General features: G+C 42.9%; 1 protein-coding gene across 1 annotated transcript in view; it reads right to left on the minus strand.

Moving 5' to 3' along the window:
- Window positions 1–17,887, minus strand: part of PPFIBP2 (PPFIA binding protein 2) — a 113,072-nt gene that overhangs the window by 85,697 nt on the left and 9,488 nt on the right. Inside the window, exon 2 of the mRNA XM_083429172.1 lies at window positions 1,216–1,313. Coding sequence (XP_083285298.1) covers window positions 1,216–1,279 — 64 coding nt within the window. The 5' untranslated portion in view covers window positions 1,280–1,313. The remainder of the gene's footprint in view (window positions 1–1,215; window positions 1,314–17,887) is intronic.

Consider the following 17,887-nt stretch of genomic DNA (forward strand, 5'->3'; position numbering starts at 1 on the left):
GAAAAGTTACTAGAAGGGCAACCATGTTGTTGTTTCAGGACTGGTCCTCCTGCATTCTCCTAAGACCTTCAGAAAGTCATCTGTACACAAGCAGAATTCTGCAAAACCTTGTAATACAGGGACCTTCTCTCCATAGAAACGTGGAGCTATGCAAAGCTGTCTGGAAACTCCCACTGCCCGGTGGGCTGATCTTACACGGTTTGTGTTAGGGTCAACATTTCAAACATAAGTTATACTTGGGATTTGATGTCAAGTTCTGAGAAGTTGCAGCATTCCAAAATAAGGGATCAATATCATGGAATGTTACCATAAGCCTCACCGTTACTTTTGCCAAAACTGTTAACCATAAGCCAACATTATTGAGGTGTGCTCATGAGATTTAGGCTACACCCTGTGCACACATTTACCTGGGAGTAAGTCCCATTGAACTTAATAGGACTTGTCTTAGAGCAGACTTGCACAAGATTGCCTGGTTAAACTTAAGGCAACTTTCATTTACGTTCCTATTCAACTGGTTAGCATAGTAACACACTGCAGGGTTATGGATCATCAGCTGGTTCAGATGCTCTCTCAAAAAGGCAGGGTAAAACCTATTCAACATAACAGCCAGTTTCTTAATTTTCCAGACTAACGCCTCACACCTCTGATTTTCATTCATTCTATTTGCTATCTCCTGAACAGTTTTGCAAAAACTGGCAGGACAACTAACAGTGGAAAACTGAATTGGGGGAGGAACAAAAAAGTGCTTAAAACTTTTACATGGGAGAAAGATGCTGAACGATGGCCCCCTACTCTGCATCGCACATGGGAATACAATGTTTACCTTTGAGGCAGTAAGTCATGAGTGCCTCTGTAACTTCAGTCTACAATCTCATCCCTGTCTTGTTTGTGTGCCTAGCAAACAGTGGCGTGTGGTGAATTTCTTCATAGGGGAACAGTTAGGGCCAGAGGTGCCAGCTTGCAAGGAAGATTGGGACATTTGAGGCTATAGGGAGAGGTGAGGAAGAGGATATCCTGTCAAGCAAGCAGAAATCTGCACTCGCAAGCTTGGGCATTGCCCACTGCAAACTTCCAAAAGATGACTTAGAAAGACCCGCACGAACAGAAACACAGAATTTCTCCTGAACAGTGAACTCTTCATTATTACCACACGTATTAAATTGATTTGTGGCCATGTCTGCTGTTGGGCAGACTAAAAATAATCAATTACAATACCTGCAATGATATCATCCATTTGCTCTAGAGCAGCTTCAAGCATATGGCTAGCATCAGAAGCCATGTTTTCTAGCTTCTTCAGGCCTTGTTTTCTTGGTCTAAAAAGGAGGGAGAGAAAGTTCACCTTATCAGATCACATCAACATCACTCTGCCATCAATTCTAACATATTAGCTTAACCAACTGCTGACAAAGAGCAGCACATTTTTAGGAGCAATTTTATTTGTGTCACTGACCGAGGTGAAATTAGTAGTTCTTACCCTTCCGTTTTTATGTGGGAACAAAGATCTCACCAAAATTATATAAGAATAAAAGCAGCGCCATATATCCCTTAGTAAAACTGACAACCAGTATCATCACCTGGAAAAGCTACAAAGCCAAATCTACATGGGCCAATCACAGAGCTGCAGATCCTCCTGCTCTCAGATTGTTATATTTCCCAGCAAATTTTCGTCCTACAAATGCTGGGGAACTCCCATTTATGCAAATTTTAAAAGTTTTCTAAGGATACCGCTGTAGAAATCTGAAAGCACTGTGAACTTATCTATAAGGCTGGGCAGTGCTTTTTGACTCTACACATGAACATCCTGACAAACAATTAAAAAATTAAGAAACTGCTAGGGCTAAAAGGTAAAGGTAAAGGGTCCCCTGACCATTAGGTCCAGTCGTGACCGACTCTGGGGTTGCGGCACTCATCTCGCTTTATTGGCCGAGGGAGCCGGCGTTTGTCCGCAGACAGTTTCCGGGTCATGTGGCCAGCATGACTAAGCCGCTTCTGGCAAACCAGAGCAGCACACGGAAATGCCGTTTACCTTCCTGCTGGAGCGGTCCCTATTTATCTACTTGCACTTTGACGTGCTTTTGAACTGCTAGGTGGGCAGGAGCAGGGACCGAACAACGGGAGCTCACCCCGTCGCGGGGATTCTAACCGCCAACCTTTTGATCGGCAAGTCCTAGGCTCTGTGGTTTAACCCACAACACCACCCGCATCCCTTCACACCCGCATTCCCAACTTATTTCTATAATTTCGGTAGAATGGGAGGCATTTATTGTATATGTACAAAAATATTGTAAACATGCAGAAACATTGGCAGGCTTTGACTAAACACTTGCAAGTACAGTGGTACCTCGGGTTACAAACTTAATGCGTTCCGGAGGTCCGTTCTTAACCTGAAACCGTTCTGAGATACCACTTTAGCTAATGGGGCCTCCCGCTGCTGCCGCATGATTTCTGCTCTCATCCTGAGGTAAAGTTCTTAACCCGAGGTACTGCTTCCGGGTTAGCAGAGTCTGTAACCCGAAGTGTTTGTAACCTGAGGTACCACTGTAGTTAAAATAAGATAAAGTTTATGGAAGGAAATTTGAACCGAAACAATAAAAACTGATTTTATGTAATTAGGATAAAATAATAAGGATAAGAAAAAAGAGGTTTAAGTATAATTATGCAGAAAATATATATATTCAATGAACCAGGAAAGGAAATGGAGGGAAGTCAGGAGGTTAAAGAGAACCTCCGAAATGATGTTTTGTTTTGTTGGATATTTTTATTTCTCATTATTTTTTATGGAAAAAATAATTGTCGAAGTTGAAATTGTAAAACCAATAAAAATGTATTTACAAAAAAAAAAAAGCAGAAAGAATGCTTTCCATTTAAGGTCCAACCTTGCCAGGTTTGTCTGTTTTTTAGGATAACGCAGAAGGGGGACAAGTGAAGGAAAGTGGCGTAAGTGAAACTGACACCATTTTCTCAACACGCATCCACACAGGTGAGAGAGAGTAAATGGAGGCGTGAGGGAAGCCTCAGAAGTAAGAAGCAAAGTTAAGTGGTGGGGCTGAAGAAGAAAAGGGGCAGAGTGGGTGAGAGAGAGACACCATAGAGCAGGTCAGGGAGTTTCACAAGCCTAACCCAGTCCTGCTGAAGCTAGTAGCTCACCTTTGCAGTTTGAAAAACAGGAGTGCGATACAAAACGACTTAGGACACAATAGAATCACAGAATCCAAGAGTTGGAAGGGGGACTGGGGGGGGGGGGTGTCATCTAGTCCAATCCCCCGCAATGAAGGCATCTCAACTATAGCATCCGTGACAGATGGGCACCCAACCTCTGCTTAAAAACCTCCCAGAAGGAGAGTTCACCACCTCTCATGAGAGTCTATTCCACCCTCCCAAAAAATCAAGAGTTAAAAGATGTTAAGGAACTCTTGGTTGATTTCTGTTCCAACCGGCTACCCCTCTGGAATTATGTCTCTGAAGTTATCCTTTAACCTTCCATAGAACTCTGTGAATATTTTACACAGCATTAAACATAAAAGCCCCTTCATGGATCACTGCCTTGCCGTGGCGAAGGGGCTTGAAGAACTCAGAGAAGCTATGAACTATGCCGAGCAGGGCACCCAAGATGAACAGGTCATAGTAGAGAGTTTTGACCAAACGTGATCCACCTGGAGTAGGAATCGGCAAGCCACTCCAGTATCCCTGCCAAGAAAACTCCATGGACAAAGACAACAGGTATATAAAAGTTATGACGCTGGAAGATGAGCCCCTCAGGTCGGAAGGCGTCCAACATGCTACTGGGGAAGAGCGGAGGACAAGTACAAGTAGATCCAGAGCTGATGAAGTGGCTGGGCCAAAGCCGAAAGGACGCTCAGTTGCGGATATGCATGGAAGCGAAAGGAAAGTCCAATGCTGTAAAGAAAAATATTGCATAGGAACCTGGAATGTAAGAACCATGAACCTGGGTAAGTTGGATGTGGTCAAAAATGAGATGGCAAGAATAAACATTGACATCCTGGGCATCAGTGAACTAAAATGGACGGGAATGGGCGAATTCAGTTCGGATGACTATCATATCTACTACTGTGGGCAAGAAACCCGTAAAAGAAATGGAGTGGCCCTCATAGTCAACAAAAGAGTGGCGAAAGCTGTACTGGGATGCAATCTCAAAAATGATAGAATGATCTCGATACGAATCCAAGGCAGACCTTTTAACATCACAGTAATCCAAGTTTATGCACCAACTACTGGTGCTGAAGAAACTGAAATTGACCAATTCTATGAAGACTTACAACAGCTTATAGAAGTGACACCAAAGAAGGATGTTCTTCTCATTATAGGGGATTGGAATGCTAAAGTAGGGAATCAAGAGATAAAAGGAACAACTGGCAAATTTGGTCTTGGAATTCAAAATGAAGCAGGGCAAAGGCTAATAGAGTTCTGTCAAGAGAACAAGCTGGTCATCACAAACACTCTTTTCCAACAACACAAGAGACGACTCTACACATGGACATCACCAGATGGGCAGCATCGAAATCAGATTGATTATATTCTCTGCAGCCAAAGATGGAGAAGCTCTATACAGTCAGCAAAAACAAGACCTGGAGCTGACTGTGGCTCAGATCATCAGCTTCTTATAGCAAAATTCAAGCTTAAACTGAAGAAAGTAGGAAAAACCACTGGGCCGGTAAGATACAATCTAAACCAAATCCCCTATGAATACACAGTGGAAGTGAGGAACAGGTTTAAGGATTTAGAATTGCTGGACAGAGTGCCTGAAGAACTATGGATGGAGGCTCGAAACATTATACAGGAGGCAGCAACGAAAACCATCCCAATGAAAAGGAAATGCAAGAAAGCAAAGTGGTTGTCCAATGAGGCCTTACAAATAGCGGAGGAGAGAAGGCAAGCAAAATGCGAGGGAGATAGAGAAAGATACAGGAAATTGAATGCAGAATTCCAAAAAATAGCAAGGAGAGACAAGAAGGCCTTCTTAAATGAGCAATGCAAAGAAATAGAGGAAAACAACAGAATGGGAAGAACCAGAGATCTGTTCAAGAAAATTGGAGATATGAAAGGAACATTTCGTTCAAAGATTACCATAATAAAGGACAAAAGTGGTAAGGACCTAACAGAAGCAGAAGACATCAAGAAGAGGTGGCAAGAATACACAGAGGAATTATACCAGAAAGATATGGATGTCTCGTACACCCCAGGTAGTGTGGTTGCTGACCTTGAGCCAGACATCCTGGAGAGTGAAGTCAAATGGGCCTTAGAAAGCATTGCAAATAACAAGGCCAGTGGAAGTGATGGCATTCCAGCTGAACTATTTAAAATTTTAAAAGATGATGCTGTTAAGGTGCTACACTCAATATGCCAGCAAGTTTGGAAAACTCAGCAGTGGCCAGAAGATTGGAGAAGGTCAGTCTACATCCCAATCCCAAAGAAGGGCAGTGCTAAAGAATGCTCCAACTACCGCACAATTGCACTCATTTCACACGCTAGCAAGGTTATGCTTAAAATTCTTCAAGGAAGGCTCAAGCAGTATGTGGACCGAGAACTCCCAGAAGTGCAAGCTGGATTTAGAAGAGGCAGGGGAACCAGAGACCAAATTTCAGACATGCGCTGGATTATGGAGAAAGCTAGAGAGTTCCAGAAAGACATCTACTTCTGCTTCATTGACTATGCAAAAGCCTTTGACTGTGTCGATCACAGCAAACTATGGCAAGTTCTTAAAGAAATGGGAGTGCCTGATCACCTCATCTGTCTCCTGAGAAATCTCTATGTGGGACAAGAAGCTACAGTTAGAACTGGATATGGAACAACTGATTGGTTCAAAATTGGGAAAGGAGTACGACAAGGCTGTATTTTGTCTCCCTGCTTATTTAACGTATATGCAGAATGCATCATGCGAAAGGCTGGGCTGGATGAATCCCTAGCCGGAATTAAGATTGCTGGAAGAAATATCAACAACCTCAGATATGCAGATGACACAACCTTGATGGCAGAAAGTGAGGAGGAATTAAAAAACCTTTTATTGAGGGTGAAAGAGGAGAGCGCAAAATATGGTCTGAAGCTCAACATCAAAAAAACGAAGATCATGGCCACTGGTTCCATCACCTCCTGGCAAATAGAAGGGGAGGAAATGGAAGCAGTGAGAGATTTTACTTTCTTGGGTTCCATGATCACTGCAGATGGTGACAGCAGCCACGAAATTAAGAGACGCCTGCTTCTTGGGAGGAAAGCAATGGCAAACCTAGATAGCATTCTAAAAAGTAGAGACATCACCTTGCCAACAAAGGTCCGTATAGTAAAAGCTATGGTTTTCCCAGTAGTGATGTATGGAAGTGAGAGCTGGACCATAAAGAAGGCTGATCGCCGAAGAATTGACGCTTTTGAATTATGGTGCTGGAGGAGACTCTTGAGAGTCCCATGGACTGCAAGAAGATCAAACGCATCCATTCTTAAGGAAATCAGCCCTGAGTGCTCACTGGAAGGACAGATCGTGAAGCTGAGGCTCCAATACTTTGGCCACCTCATGAGAAGAGAAGACTCACTGGAAAAGACCCTGATGTTGGGAAAGATGGAGGGCACAAGGAGAAGGGGACGACAGAGGATGAGATGGTTAGACAGCATTCTCGAAGCTACAAACATGAATCTGACCAAACTGCGGGTGGCAGTGGAAGACAGAAGTGCCTGGCGTGCTCTGGTCCATGGGGTCACGAAGAGTCGGACACGACTGAACGACTAAACAACAACAACAAAACATAAAAGGCAAACTAACAGAGCTATATCATGTGACTTTTCTCATATTTTTTTTAAATGGCATTTCTTTCTGGCTAGATGATTCTACTTCATGAAAAAGGTCTAGATGCCCAATCCAATCAAATTCTCTATTCCACAGTCCATTTTCCTTGACCAATCAAAAGTTATTTTTAACTGGAATTCTTCCTAGTGTAACAATATACAGTACTCCTGAAAGCTCGATACCTCTACCAATACTTGAAAAAACAAAATTACTACATATTTATGTCATTCTAGGAAACTATGGAATCAGCAGGACAAAGGAAGAGCCCTATACAAAATATCTTCCCATGCACCCAGCTTTGTTCAGAGTGTAAATACAACTCTGAGGGGGGGGGGGGCAAGTAGACCGTATGCCTGAGTCCCTACTAATTCCTGGATCCAGCAAAGGTTAAAATCTAAGCAAGTATTCAAATTGTTGAAACAGCCAAATAAAGTTTATTGGTAATGACCCTGTAAGTATGGGCCATTAAGGTAACAAAGGAAGTGGCTCTGTGCCAGACAGAAGATGCGTGGTGGGGTAGTTAGAAGGATGTGCCTGATCTCTGCTTGACTATGGAGGCTGCAGCTATGGGAGAAGAAATACCCTCTTGGGCTGTTAATGCTGTGAGTCCCTCCACCATAGGCTCAGTTTGCATATATGGGTAAATAAATCATATATCATAAAGTCACCACATTCTTCACTGTCCCTCATTCTGAGGAAACTGAACCCTGAGTAAGCACCTAGAACCCCTGGAATATTGCACCTCTCAGAGACTGGGGTATTGTGCAATGATATGTTAGAGAGCAGGTACTTACTAGTGGCTACTGGGAGCAGCTGCGGGGAGCTTTCTGCCCTTGCATACACTTCTGCCAGTTGCACTAGAACAGGGGTGCCCAAACCTTTTCCAAAGAGGGCCAGATTTGATGAAGTGAACATGCGTGATCAAAGTTGTTGAGTTTTTGTTAGGATTGAAGTTGAGCTTTTTTTTACAATTTTACCCCAGGACATATACTGCAGCAGGAACCAACCAGATTAAATCGATGGGCAGGCCGGATTGGGCCCCCAAAACGGCCTTTGGACATGCCTGCACTAGAACTTCAGCATGTTAGCGCCCTTCTTTTAGTTTCTCTTTTACCTTCCAAAAGGATGAAAAGTGACATTTAAAAAGAGAATGTGCTGAACTGAACAATCTGACCACTGATTTATTTTCTTAAAATATATATAAATATCAGTGCAGATTTTGTTGTATAGTTACATGCATGCTCTCTAAAACCTTGTTTTAATAGCTTCACATATTTCAGTTCACAGCACCTGCCAATAGCTAACTGGAGTTCTTTGATGTTTTTCGGCTCTCCCAGACTTGTTCAACCCAGATTCTGAGAGCTCTTCAGGTGGTGGAGCCAGCAAAATGATTTTGGCCGGAAGTCTGACATTCCTAAACAGAACCTCTTGTTTTAAGGCTGCTGCCCACAAGCAGATTTGAAGTTCATTTTAGGAACCAAGACTGAAACTAAGTTTGTAGCCTTCTCTGAAAGAATTGGGGCTGAAATAATATTTTTAAAGGGTCTTGCATCTCCTGTAGATGTGCATTCTAATAATTAATGTTACTTTGCCACACTTTCTTCCCTTCCTCTTCATCAATAAGCAATCTATACTCATTTAAGAAATGATGCTTATGTAAGGCTTTTCCTAAATGCTCCTGAACACTTCATTATCAGTCAGAAAACTCCCATGTCTACTCTAACATGCGAACACAGGAAGCTATCCTATATTGATTTCGGTCACTGGTTTGTGGGTTTAGTTCTCCTCATCTAGAATCTACGCATTTATGTTGCATTCTCTCCAGGGATTTATCCAAAAAGGAGCTCCCCACATTTCTTGGCTGGATCTAGACACAAAGAAGCGCTTCAGTTTAAAGCATTGTAAATATAAACAGGGAAAACAACACATAAAAATCGCTTTTTCTTTACCATTCTAGCTGACTCCCTTGTTAGGCATAGTAACCGATAGCCAAAAATACCAAAACAGTCTTAGAAAAAGTAGACCATCCCTCCCCGATTAGCCATTATTTCATGAAACCAACCACCCCAGCACCCTATGCTGATTCAGAATGCTAAAATGCTGAACTATTTGGGTTTGAGATTTGGGTTTGATGCAACAAGATTGCCCTTAACTGGGTGGCCTGACAGGAACAACTTTACCTAAACACTGAAGCCATGTTCAGAATCTCCAAAATTAGAGTTACCTACTTGCTAGCAGCATCACAGCCTATTTCCAGTGCCTATAAAATTGACTGTGCACCCCAAGCTCATTTGGGAATGGCAGAATCATAATCTTTTTTAAATAGTAACAGTTGACTAGTTCTCATTGAGGAAGGACCTGATTTGGGCTATACCACTTCATATGGGGAAGAGGCTCTTGTGATTAAGTAGGGAAGGAATCCTTTCATATAAAAATCTAGAAGCGCAGCTGAAGGGTTCTAGCCTAAGTTTGCTTCCACACAGGACCCAAATGAGACCCAAATGAAGATCCTAACTGGTTGGCAGAGTCATGGGAGTTCAGGTATCCTAGATCCAAATCATATAGGGTTTAATTGGTAACAAGCAGTGCTTAGAGTTTGAACTGTGCTCAGAAACACACTTAAGAGACGAGAAATCATCACTTTTCAAGCTTGCTATGACAAAACATGTCTCAGTTTTACATTCCTCAGAGAATATTAATCTGAATGAAACCTGTTTATTTGGGCAGAACTGCATAGTGCCTGCAAGGATCCACCTTTCCAATTAATGCAGATAAGTTTCCCCTGTAGGAAAGTTAGTTATGCAAAGGGTGTTCCTGCTGCAGCTTGTTAACAATTACTTTCCATGGGATATGTAGCAACTTCATATTGCCTAGAGAAAGAACCCGAATGCTAGAAAACCCAGCGGTTAATGACTAGAAGGAGACAGTGTTTCAAAATCCCAACATGTGGGGCAGATGAATGCATTGGGAAAACTGTCACCTGTCTCTGCGGAGTGAAAAAGCACCTTGTAACTTTTTCAACCTTATGTAGTTTCAGGATTCCTAAACTTTAGAAGAGCAAGAAAACAAGACTGAATGTTTTTTGTGTTGTCTCAGAACTTTTTGTCATACACTTCTGAAGCACTGAGTAAGCATTTAAGCTCAGGTTATTTAATTGCAAAGTGATGAGAAACAAACAGTTTCCCTTGCTTTAATTTATTTAATATTTAATTTAATATTGCCAGGACATTGGTTGAAGCTGAGCACAATTCAGATGTTTTTAGACTGTGAATCTAGTCGAAAACAACAACACCCTTCTGTACAGCACCTAGCACATATGAAATGCTTATAAATGATGCTAACATCATGCTAGCCATTGTTGTGCTTGTAAAATAAAAGGAATTCAAAATCAGTGAAGGAGAGGAAAGAACATATCTGAAAGCAGTCTTTTGTAAGGAAGTTTTGTAAATGTATGGTGTTTTACTGTGTTTGGTGTTTTAATTTGCTGGAAGCTGCCCAGAGTGGCTGGGGCAACCCAGTCAGATAGGTGGCTTATAAATATTATTATTATGTGCACAAACATCTGTGGTAGCCTCAACAGCAACATTCTCTTTGCACTGGTCATATGCAATTTACATTTGGAAATCTTTGTGCTATACCTAGAAATCATTTACCAGCAGTGTTTCCCGTGAGCTCATAGGACGAAAGTGTGCAGCATACATTCCAAAAATCAGGTGGTGCTGGAAGGAAGCTGTTTGCTACATGAACTAAGGGGCTGCAGCTACTTGCCACATGGGTGGGAGAAAGGGGTACAAAAAACCAAGCAGAAGCCCCCCCCCCAATATCTCAACAAGAACAAGCTCACCACAGTTGCATGAACCATAGAATTGGAAGAGGCCCTTAGGACTATCTAGTCCAGGGGTTGTCAAGCTGGTCCCTGCCGCCCACTAGTGGGCGTTTCAGGATTCTAGGTGGGCGGTAGGGGGTTCTGCGCTGAATCCTCCTTCCATCGAGCACTGGTGGGTGGTATGGAAATTTTACCATCAAGAAAGATGCATTAGTGGGCGGTAGGTATAAAAAGGTTGACTATCCCTGATCTAGTCCAACTCCCTGCAATGCAGAAATCTGCAGCTGTCCCATATGGAGGTCAAAGCTGCAACCCTGGTGTTAGCAGCACCACACTCTAATGAAGCGATGTGATTTTAGTGATCTGCAACGGTGCTATTTACGAAGACCACATAAATAAAAGCCAATATACAAAAAGAGGTTGCCACTGTGGTTGTGTAAGGGCATGCAAATTATCGTGTTGTTTGGCAGGGCGGCAGGATTTCTTTCGATGCCTTAAAACCTGTTTTGGAGTGGCTTGTGATGGGGCACACAAGCCTCCAATCCGCGTAGTCAGCAGCTGCAGCCCTTCAATCTAAGGAGAAGAAAAACCCTATGCAGCCAATGTAGCACACAGTTCACCTGCTGCACCCTCTGCTTTTCTGAACCCATGTCATACATTTACCTCACTCAAAACAGTGCAAGCAGATGTGTTTTGAAGCCAATATTTCTTCCCCCCATAAAGAGGAGAGGGGAGAATCACCTCATCCTTTTGAATTTAACTGAAAACCTAGAAGCAGATATAACTCTTTTGAAATGCAACCAACAGTACTGTGCATTCGGCTCCAGATTAATAAGGTAATATTACTGGCTCGGCATCTTTTTCTAGTCATACCTGTTACCACAGCTTTAGGCGAGTCAGTTTTTCCCAGACACTCCCTTCAATTTGCCTTCTTCAAGTCGAAGTTTTTAACTAAGCACATGCCTCTCCTGTGTGTTCTTCACTAAAACATGCTATCAATCCACCGGCATCAGAATTGGATCTATCAGTGGGGGGTGGGGGGGATCACTAATCTTTCAGCAACGAACACACACAAATGCATCTATCTGTACCTGTCTAAGAAAAGAACACCTGCATTTTGTCAGAGGAGCCTGAAAGTCCACACAACTGAACTGAGACCTTGCCTGCTTTCCAACATTGTCTGATATCTAAGTAACAATCTGTGTGACACGAAACGTAAACCATCAAGATAGTAATGAAAACTAGACCACTGAGCACTTTTAGAACACTTTGCATGCCTTATGACCATTGATGCTTACAACAGCTCTATAGGAAACATATAATTATTATCCCCATCTTGCAAATGGGGGGCTGATGCTCATGGAGCAGTAGCAATGCCTAAAGCTACCTCATGAGCTCATAGAAAAGCAGAGGTTTGATTGGCCATCCCTGAGCATTCACTCTCGTCACTACCAAAAATAAATTTAAATAGTTTTTACTCCCATCTGGCAACACACACAAAATATCAAAGGACAGAGTCAACATATCAATTGTTAGAGAAAAAGGAAGAAATCTGCAGAAGATGAAACATAGTTTGAGGGTAATTTTAACCCAATTCTAGGAGGAGAGGGAAAGGAAACTTTTCCTATTCAATTTGCAGAGTACAGTAGTAACCAAACTGGACTTTTGAAGCAAAAGTGACACCTTAACACATTTATTACAATACAAAGCTTATTAAACCCATAAAAGCATATGAAACCTGTCACAAAAAAACTTACCTTTACCAGTCGCCAAGGGAGGGAAGCTCACTTGGGCTCTTGCCCAAGAGAAATCTCATTGCTACTAATCACAGCTTCGGTGCAAAGCAAACGACGACAGCTTTCATTCACAACCACCACCCCTAAGCCACATGCTTGTAATAAAAGCCCAACCCACACATGAAATGCTTACAATAATTCAAAGCCCAGCCCACAAACAAAACGCTGTGATCCATTTTATCATAATCACTCAACGGCTTTCCCACTAAGGAGACCTGTCAGAACGATCAGCTGCCGGTTCCACAGTGTACCATTTGCCCAGCTACATGCAACATACAGTATGGGAAGAGGACGCAGTAGAAGAAAGGAGGTGGGGAGATGTGACTGATAGGTTCCTTGAAATGCCAAGATTTCAAAATGACAGAATGCCTAAACAAATGCGTTCATCCTCCAAGAGAAACCTACCCTTGTAAAATTATACAACTGTTTGGCACTGCTTCCATCCAATCCCAACGGTTTTTTAAAAAACTGGTTCTGAAGGCATTTGGCTTCCTCATGCATTAGCAGCGAACAAGCATTAGTATGTTTACCCATCTTATCACTTACATGATGCAAAGAGCATTATACAGTCACAGACCTGGTAAAATTATTATTGACATGAGAAAGCTTGCACATTGTTGAGAAAGGGGAAGCCTGTAAACCTTTTGATGGTCCTAGCAAACATGCACACTATCCATGTATTAATTATGCATCCGTGTATTGTATGTTTGCAGCGATACCATCAGACCTGGGAGTTCAGCAGCCACCTGGCTGTCACCTTTTAATATGAGAGAGCTTTCCAGTTAGGAAAAAAAAACTTGTTGTCTCAGCATCTCAAGTGGAAGAAAACAGACCAGGTGCCACTTTCCCCTCCGCGTCCCCCTTCCAGGAAGAATCCCAACAGAATATCAAAAGATCTGTCCTCGTGGAGAGAGAAATGTAAGTGCTTTAGAAAAAAAATGTAGCAAGAATCTTATTACAGAAAGTTTTAGACAGAAGGCAGCCTAAAGATGGCTTTTAAAATGCAACCAAGAGGCAGTGTGGTGTAGTGGTTAAGAGCAGTAGTCTCATAATCTGGGGAACCGGGTTCAGGTCTCCGCTCCTCCACCTGCAGCTGCTGGGTGACCTTGGGCCAGTCACACTTCTCTGAAGTCTCTCAGCCCCACTCACCTCACAGAGTGTTTGTTGTGGGGGAGGAAGGGAAAGGAGAATGTTAGCCGCTTTGAGACTCCTGAAGGGGAGTGAAAGGCAGGATATCAAATCCACACTCTTCTTCTTCTTCTTCTTCTCTTGCCAGCAGCTCCATCAGTAATATTTCAGGATTAAACGTTAGGTGCCAAGAAGCTATTGTTTCGCAAAGAAAGCAAATCGAAATTATTTCTCAAGCCAATATCACCAAGCAGTCGCCTGTTTGCACTTCAGAAACTACAGTTCCCAAAGAGAGAAGATTCAAATGACATGTCTTCAATAGCAGTGACTCAACATGCATGGAAGAGTTACAGATACATTTACCTAAGCCCTGCACAAAGTTTAAGTCTGCTAAAGGGCCACTTTGTCCCATTCAGTGGGGCGGGAGAGAGTCTTGGTTTCTCCCATGGTGCAGGATCAGATCCACAGGAAAGCCAGGAAGGGTGCATGAAGAGAAGCGCCTGAAAAAATCATGAAGCGTTGAGGGCGACGCAAATAGTCTGTCATATCAGATGTCATGACATGCGAAACACTGGAATGCTTTTGTTTATATTTAGAGCAGTTTATCAACAGCATGCCTGACATGCCTGAAGTTCTTAGCCACCGGAGATCTTCCACTGTGTTATGCACGCAGGAGATACTGATACACTTTAATATATACAATGCACACAAATAAAAGCAAAACACATATATATTAGGATCTACAGCACCAACCACACTGTAGATGAAGTAAACAACAAATTTTAGTTACATGATTTCTTCATTTGTTTGCTTGAAGAGCGCAAGTCAGGACCTTTAATAAGGCCCAAACTAAACACAATGGGGGTTAAACATTTGGGGCAGGATTCAACTAAGTTGTGCTCGCACAACCTGTCTCCCCACCTGCCCCACAACCTGCCCCATGCAAATCTGCTCTGGAAGGTTGTGGAAACCCACAAAACAGGTTTAGGTGATGTCAGGTGGGGTGGGGGGGAGAAAGGGAACTGTGTTCCCTGTCCACATACCCCACTTAGCACTATGCTGAATTCCACCTATGCTTTCAACACCGTTCCTCTCCCTTAAGTAAATAAATAAATAAGATTTAAGTAGCAGCTGCTGCAGGGCTCCATCTTGCAAACACCCCCCAAAGAGGCCTACAAAAAGTTAAATTTACAATAAATCAAAATGAGAACATTAAGCCACCACAACATAAAAGAGCAATGTAAGGAATAAGGAAGATCTTAGTGTATCTGCAAGCACATGTAAAGATGAGCAGTCCTTCAGGTATCCTCGTTCCAAGTCAGGAAGGTGACTTAACACATTGTGTGAACAAAATACATGCATCCATATCAGAGAATGATAGCTGTCTTACACCGAGTCAGACCATTGCTCCATCTAGCTCAGTCTACACCAGGCTTCCCTAACCTTGAGTCCTCAGGTGTTGTTGGACTACAATGCCCATCATCCCCAGTAAGTGCTCAGGGGATGATGACAGCTGTAGTCCAACAGCATCTGGGATCAGAGGGTGGGGAAGGTGAGTGTTCACCAACTGCCAGTGAATCTCTGGAGTATTTCCCAGTGACTGGAGTCTTTCCTAGCACTGCCTGCAGAAGGCAGGCTTGAACCTGGGATATTTTGCTCTTAACACTGAGCTACGCCTCTTCCCACTGCCCAAGGACCTTCTAAAAACCCAAAAAATGTTAACTTGCACATAACTTAAGACATTTTAACAATTTTGTTTTAATTAAGCAAAAATAAAACAATGGCTCTAGACTAGAGAAGGGGATGCAAAGTCCCCTTGGGATCCAGATCTACATTCATAAAAAAGGTAAAGGTACCCCTGCCCGTACGGGCCAGTCTTGACAGACTCTAGGGTTGTGCGCCCATCTCACTCAAAGAGGCCGGGGGCCAGCGCTGTCCGAAGACACTTCCGGGTCACGTGGCCAGCGTGACATCGCTGCTCTGGCGAGCCAGAGCCGCACATGGAAACGCCGTTTACCTTCCTGCTAGTAAGCGGTCCCTATTTATCTGCTTGCACCCGAGAGTGCTTTCGAACTGCTAGGTTGGCAGGTGCTGGGACCGAACAATGGGAGCGCACCCCGCCACGGGGATTCGAACTGCCGACCTTTCGATCGGCAAGTCCTAGGCGCTGAGGCTTTTACCCACAGCGCCACCCGCGTCTACATTCATAGCTTTCTGCATTTTGGGGACAAGTATAATTCATATTAGGGATGTGGGTTGTGCTGTGGGTTAAACCACTGAGCCTAGGACTTGCAGATCAGAAGGTCGGCAGTTCGAATCCCCGTGACGAGGTGAGCTCCTGTTGCTCGGTCCCTGCTCCTGCCAACCTAGCAGTTCGAAAGCACAAAGTGCAAGTAGATAAATAGGTACCGCTGAGGTGCGGTACCAGAAGATAAATAGGTACCAGAAGCATTTGATTATCTATTCTTGATTTCAGGCAAAACACCAGTTTGAATCATTTCCTTAAAGAAAACCCAAAAAACTATCTGATCTTTCATCTATCATTTGTGAAGGAAATGGAGAATAATGATTCAGGGGGAGATCTTTAAGAATTATTACTTTAGCAAAAATTATTGAAGGTACATTAACATGAGATAAAGGCAGAACCTTCAACACTCCTTTGAAACGGTCAAAATTATGAAAGACTGAAGCTGTGCTCTAAAAGACATATTTGGAAAGCAAACATTTAAAAATCATCACCATAGATACTCACCTGTGACACACAGAGAGAGAAAAAGGGAGAATAACAGAAACAAAAAGCCAGTCCCATCATTCAAAATGCAAGCTGCTTACTTAGGTCATTAATTGTAGAGGGGAAATTCTTATACAAAATATTATCCAGCTGCAACTCAATCCTTTATTATGGAGACTGATCTACTTTTTATATAGAAGACGTGTGGCCCTTTCATTGGGGTGGGGGGTGGGGAGTCTCTAGCTGCTCAGAAACATCACTTTGTAAAAGTATAGCAACATTTTGGTGTCTTTAATCCACAAGGACAGCACATCACCCATAAGACCATTTCAAAGTGCTGAGAGTCATTCTTGGAGGCTGCACCCCCAGCCACCTGGAAGGCCATCATGGCAAGGGGAAGGCCAGGCCAGCCCCATCCATCCAGGGAAGGAAGGAGCAGCAGCAGGCAGTGAGTTTCTCCCCTCCCTGCCAGAAAGAACACTCCATGCCAACTAACAGTTGTTCCTGAAGCTGAAGGAAGTACAGTCTGGCCTCTGTCACCAGCCAGTAAACAAGGCTTGCAGGGCAAGTTGGTGTGCTTGTGGCCCTAACTGAATATAAATGCCTGTTTACAACTCAGCCCCTCTGTTTTGGCATCCTTGGTAAGGACATCCACTCCTTACCTTTCTCCTCTACTCCCCTTTCCTTGTGTCTCTTTTAAGTTTGTAAACATCTCTCTCTTTAAAGATTATATATATGAATGAATTCAATAAACTCAAGACAGCTTCCTTCATCAGCAACACCTTTTCCCTCTTTTCTCTACCAAAATTTCTGTTTATGAACCAGTCCAAGGAAGTCTTCTGGGAAACCCAGGAACTAGCTGTACATTTTGCAGCTTTCATTCCCTGCAGTTGTTCACGGCCAATGCTTACTTGACCGATTATCTTTTCTTCTCTTGGTTTATGTCCCCTAGAAACTCTTCTTATGCCAAACAAGCCTTTACCTCACAAGTTCCTCTGGTCCTAGCATGGGCAGAGAGGGGAGGGGGAGACAAGAAGTTGCCACAATGTATACAATGGCCCCTCTCTCTACTTAATTGAATTAGCTGGGAAATGCTGCATCTGGTTCTTAAGGCACATTTTGACCAGCTTAACAGTTTAGTATTATGTTCTTATTTTCTTGAAGCAACAACAAATTGCAACACTTAGTGAAAAGCACGACATAAATGTGTCACACTTCATTAACTGTTACAACGGTTTCCATGAAATAGGGCAGACTTTAACTCACATATTATATGGCAGGAGAGACAGAGGCCGAAAGTTTGGAGATTCCTTATGGTTGAAGGCAAACAAAAGAAGATGTTCTGTACATCTGATTTCATGAAAGTGAACCAGTGTCGAGCTATAAATGGCCATAAATACCCATACAACACACCAGCTGTGGCAAGCTTCTTCCCACAACACAGCAATTCATGAATAATGACGCCTGCAAGTCTCAAAGGCTGGCAAATGTCCCAAATATGTGAATGAAATGGACGAAAATATAGTTATTATTTATTTGTGGAGTACTTTGTAATGTCACTTTGAAGGCTAGGAACAGAGTGGATATAGTTGTCAGTCTTGGCACACATTCCA

Source organism: Podarcis tiliguerta (genome assembly GCF_965153285.1).
Source record: "Podarcis tiliguerta genome assembly, chromosome: 1".
In the NCBI taxonomy this organism is placed as follows: domain Eukaryota; kingdom Metazoa; phylum Chordata; class Lepidosauria; order Squamata; family Lacertidae; genus Podarcis; species Podarcis tiliguerta.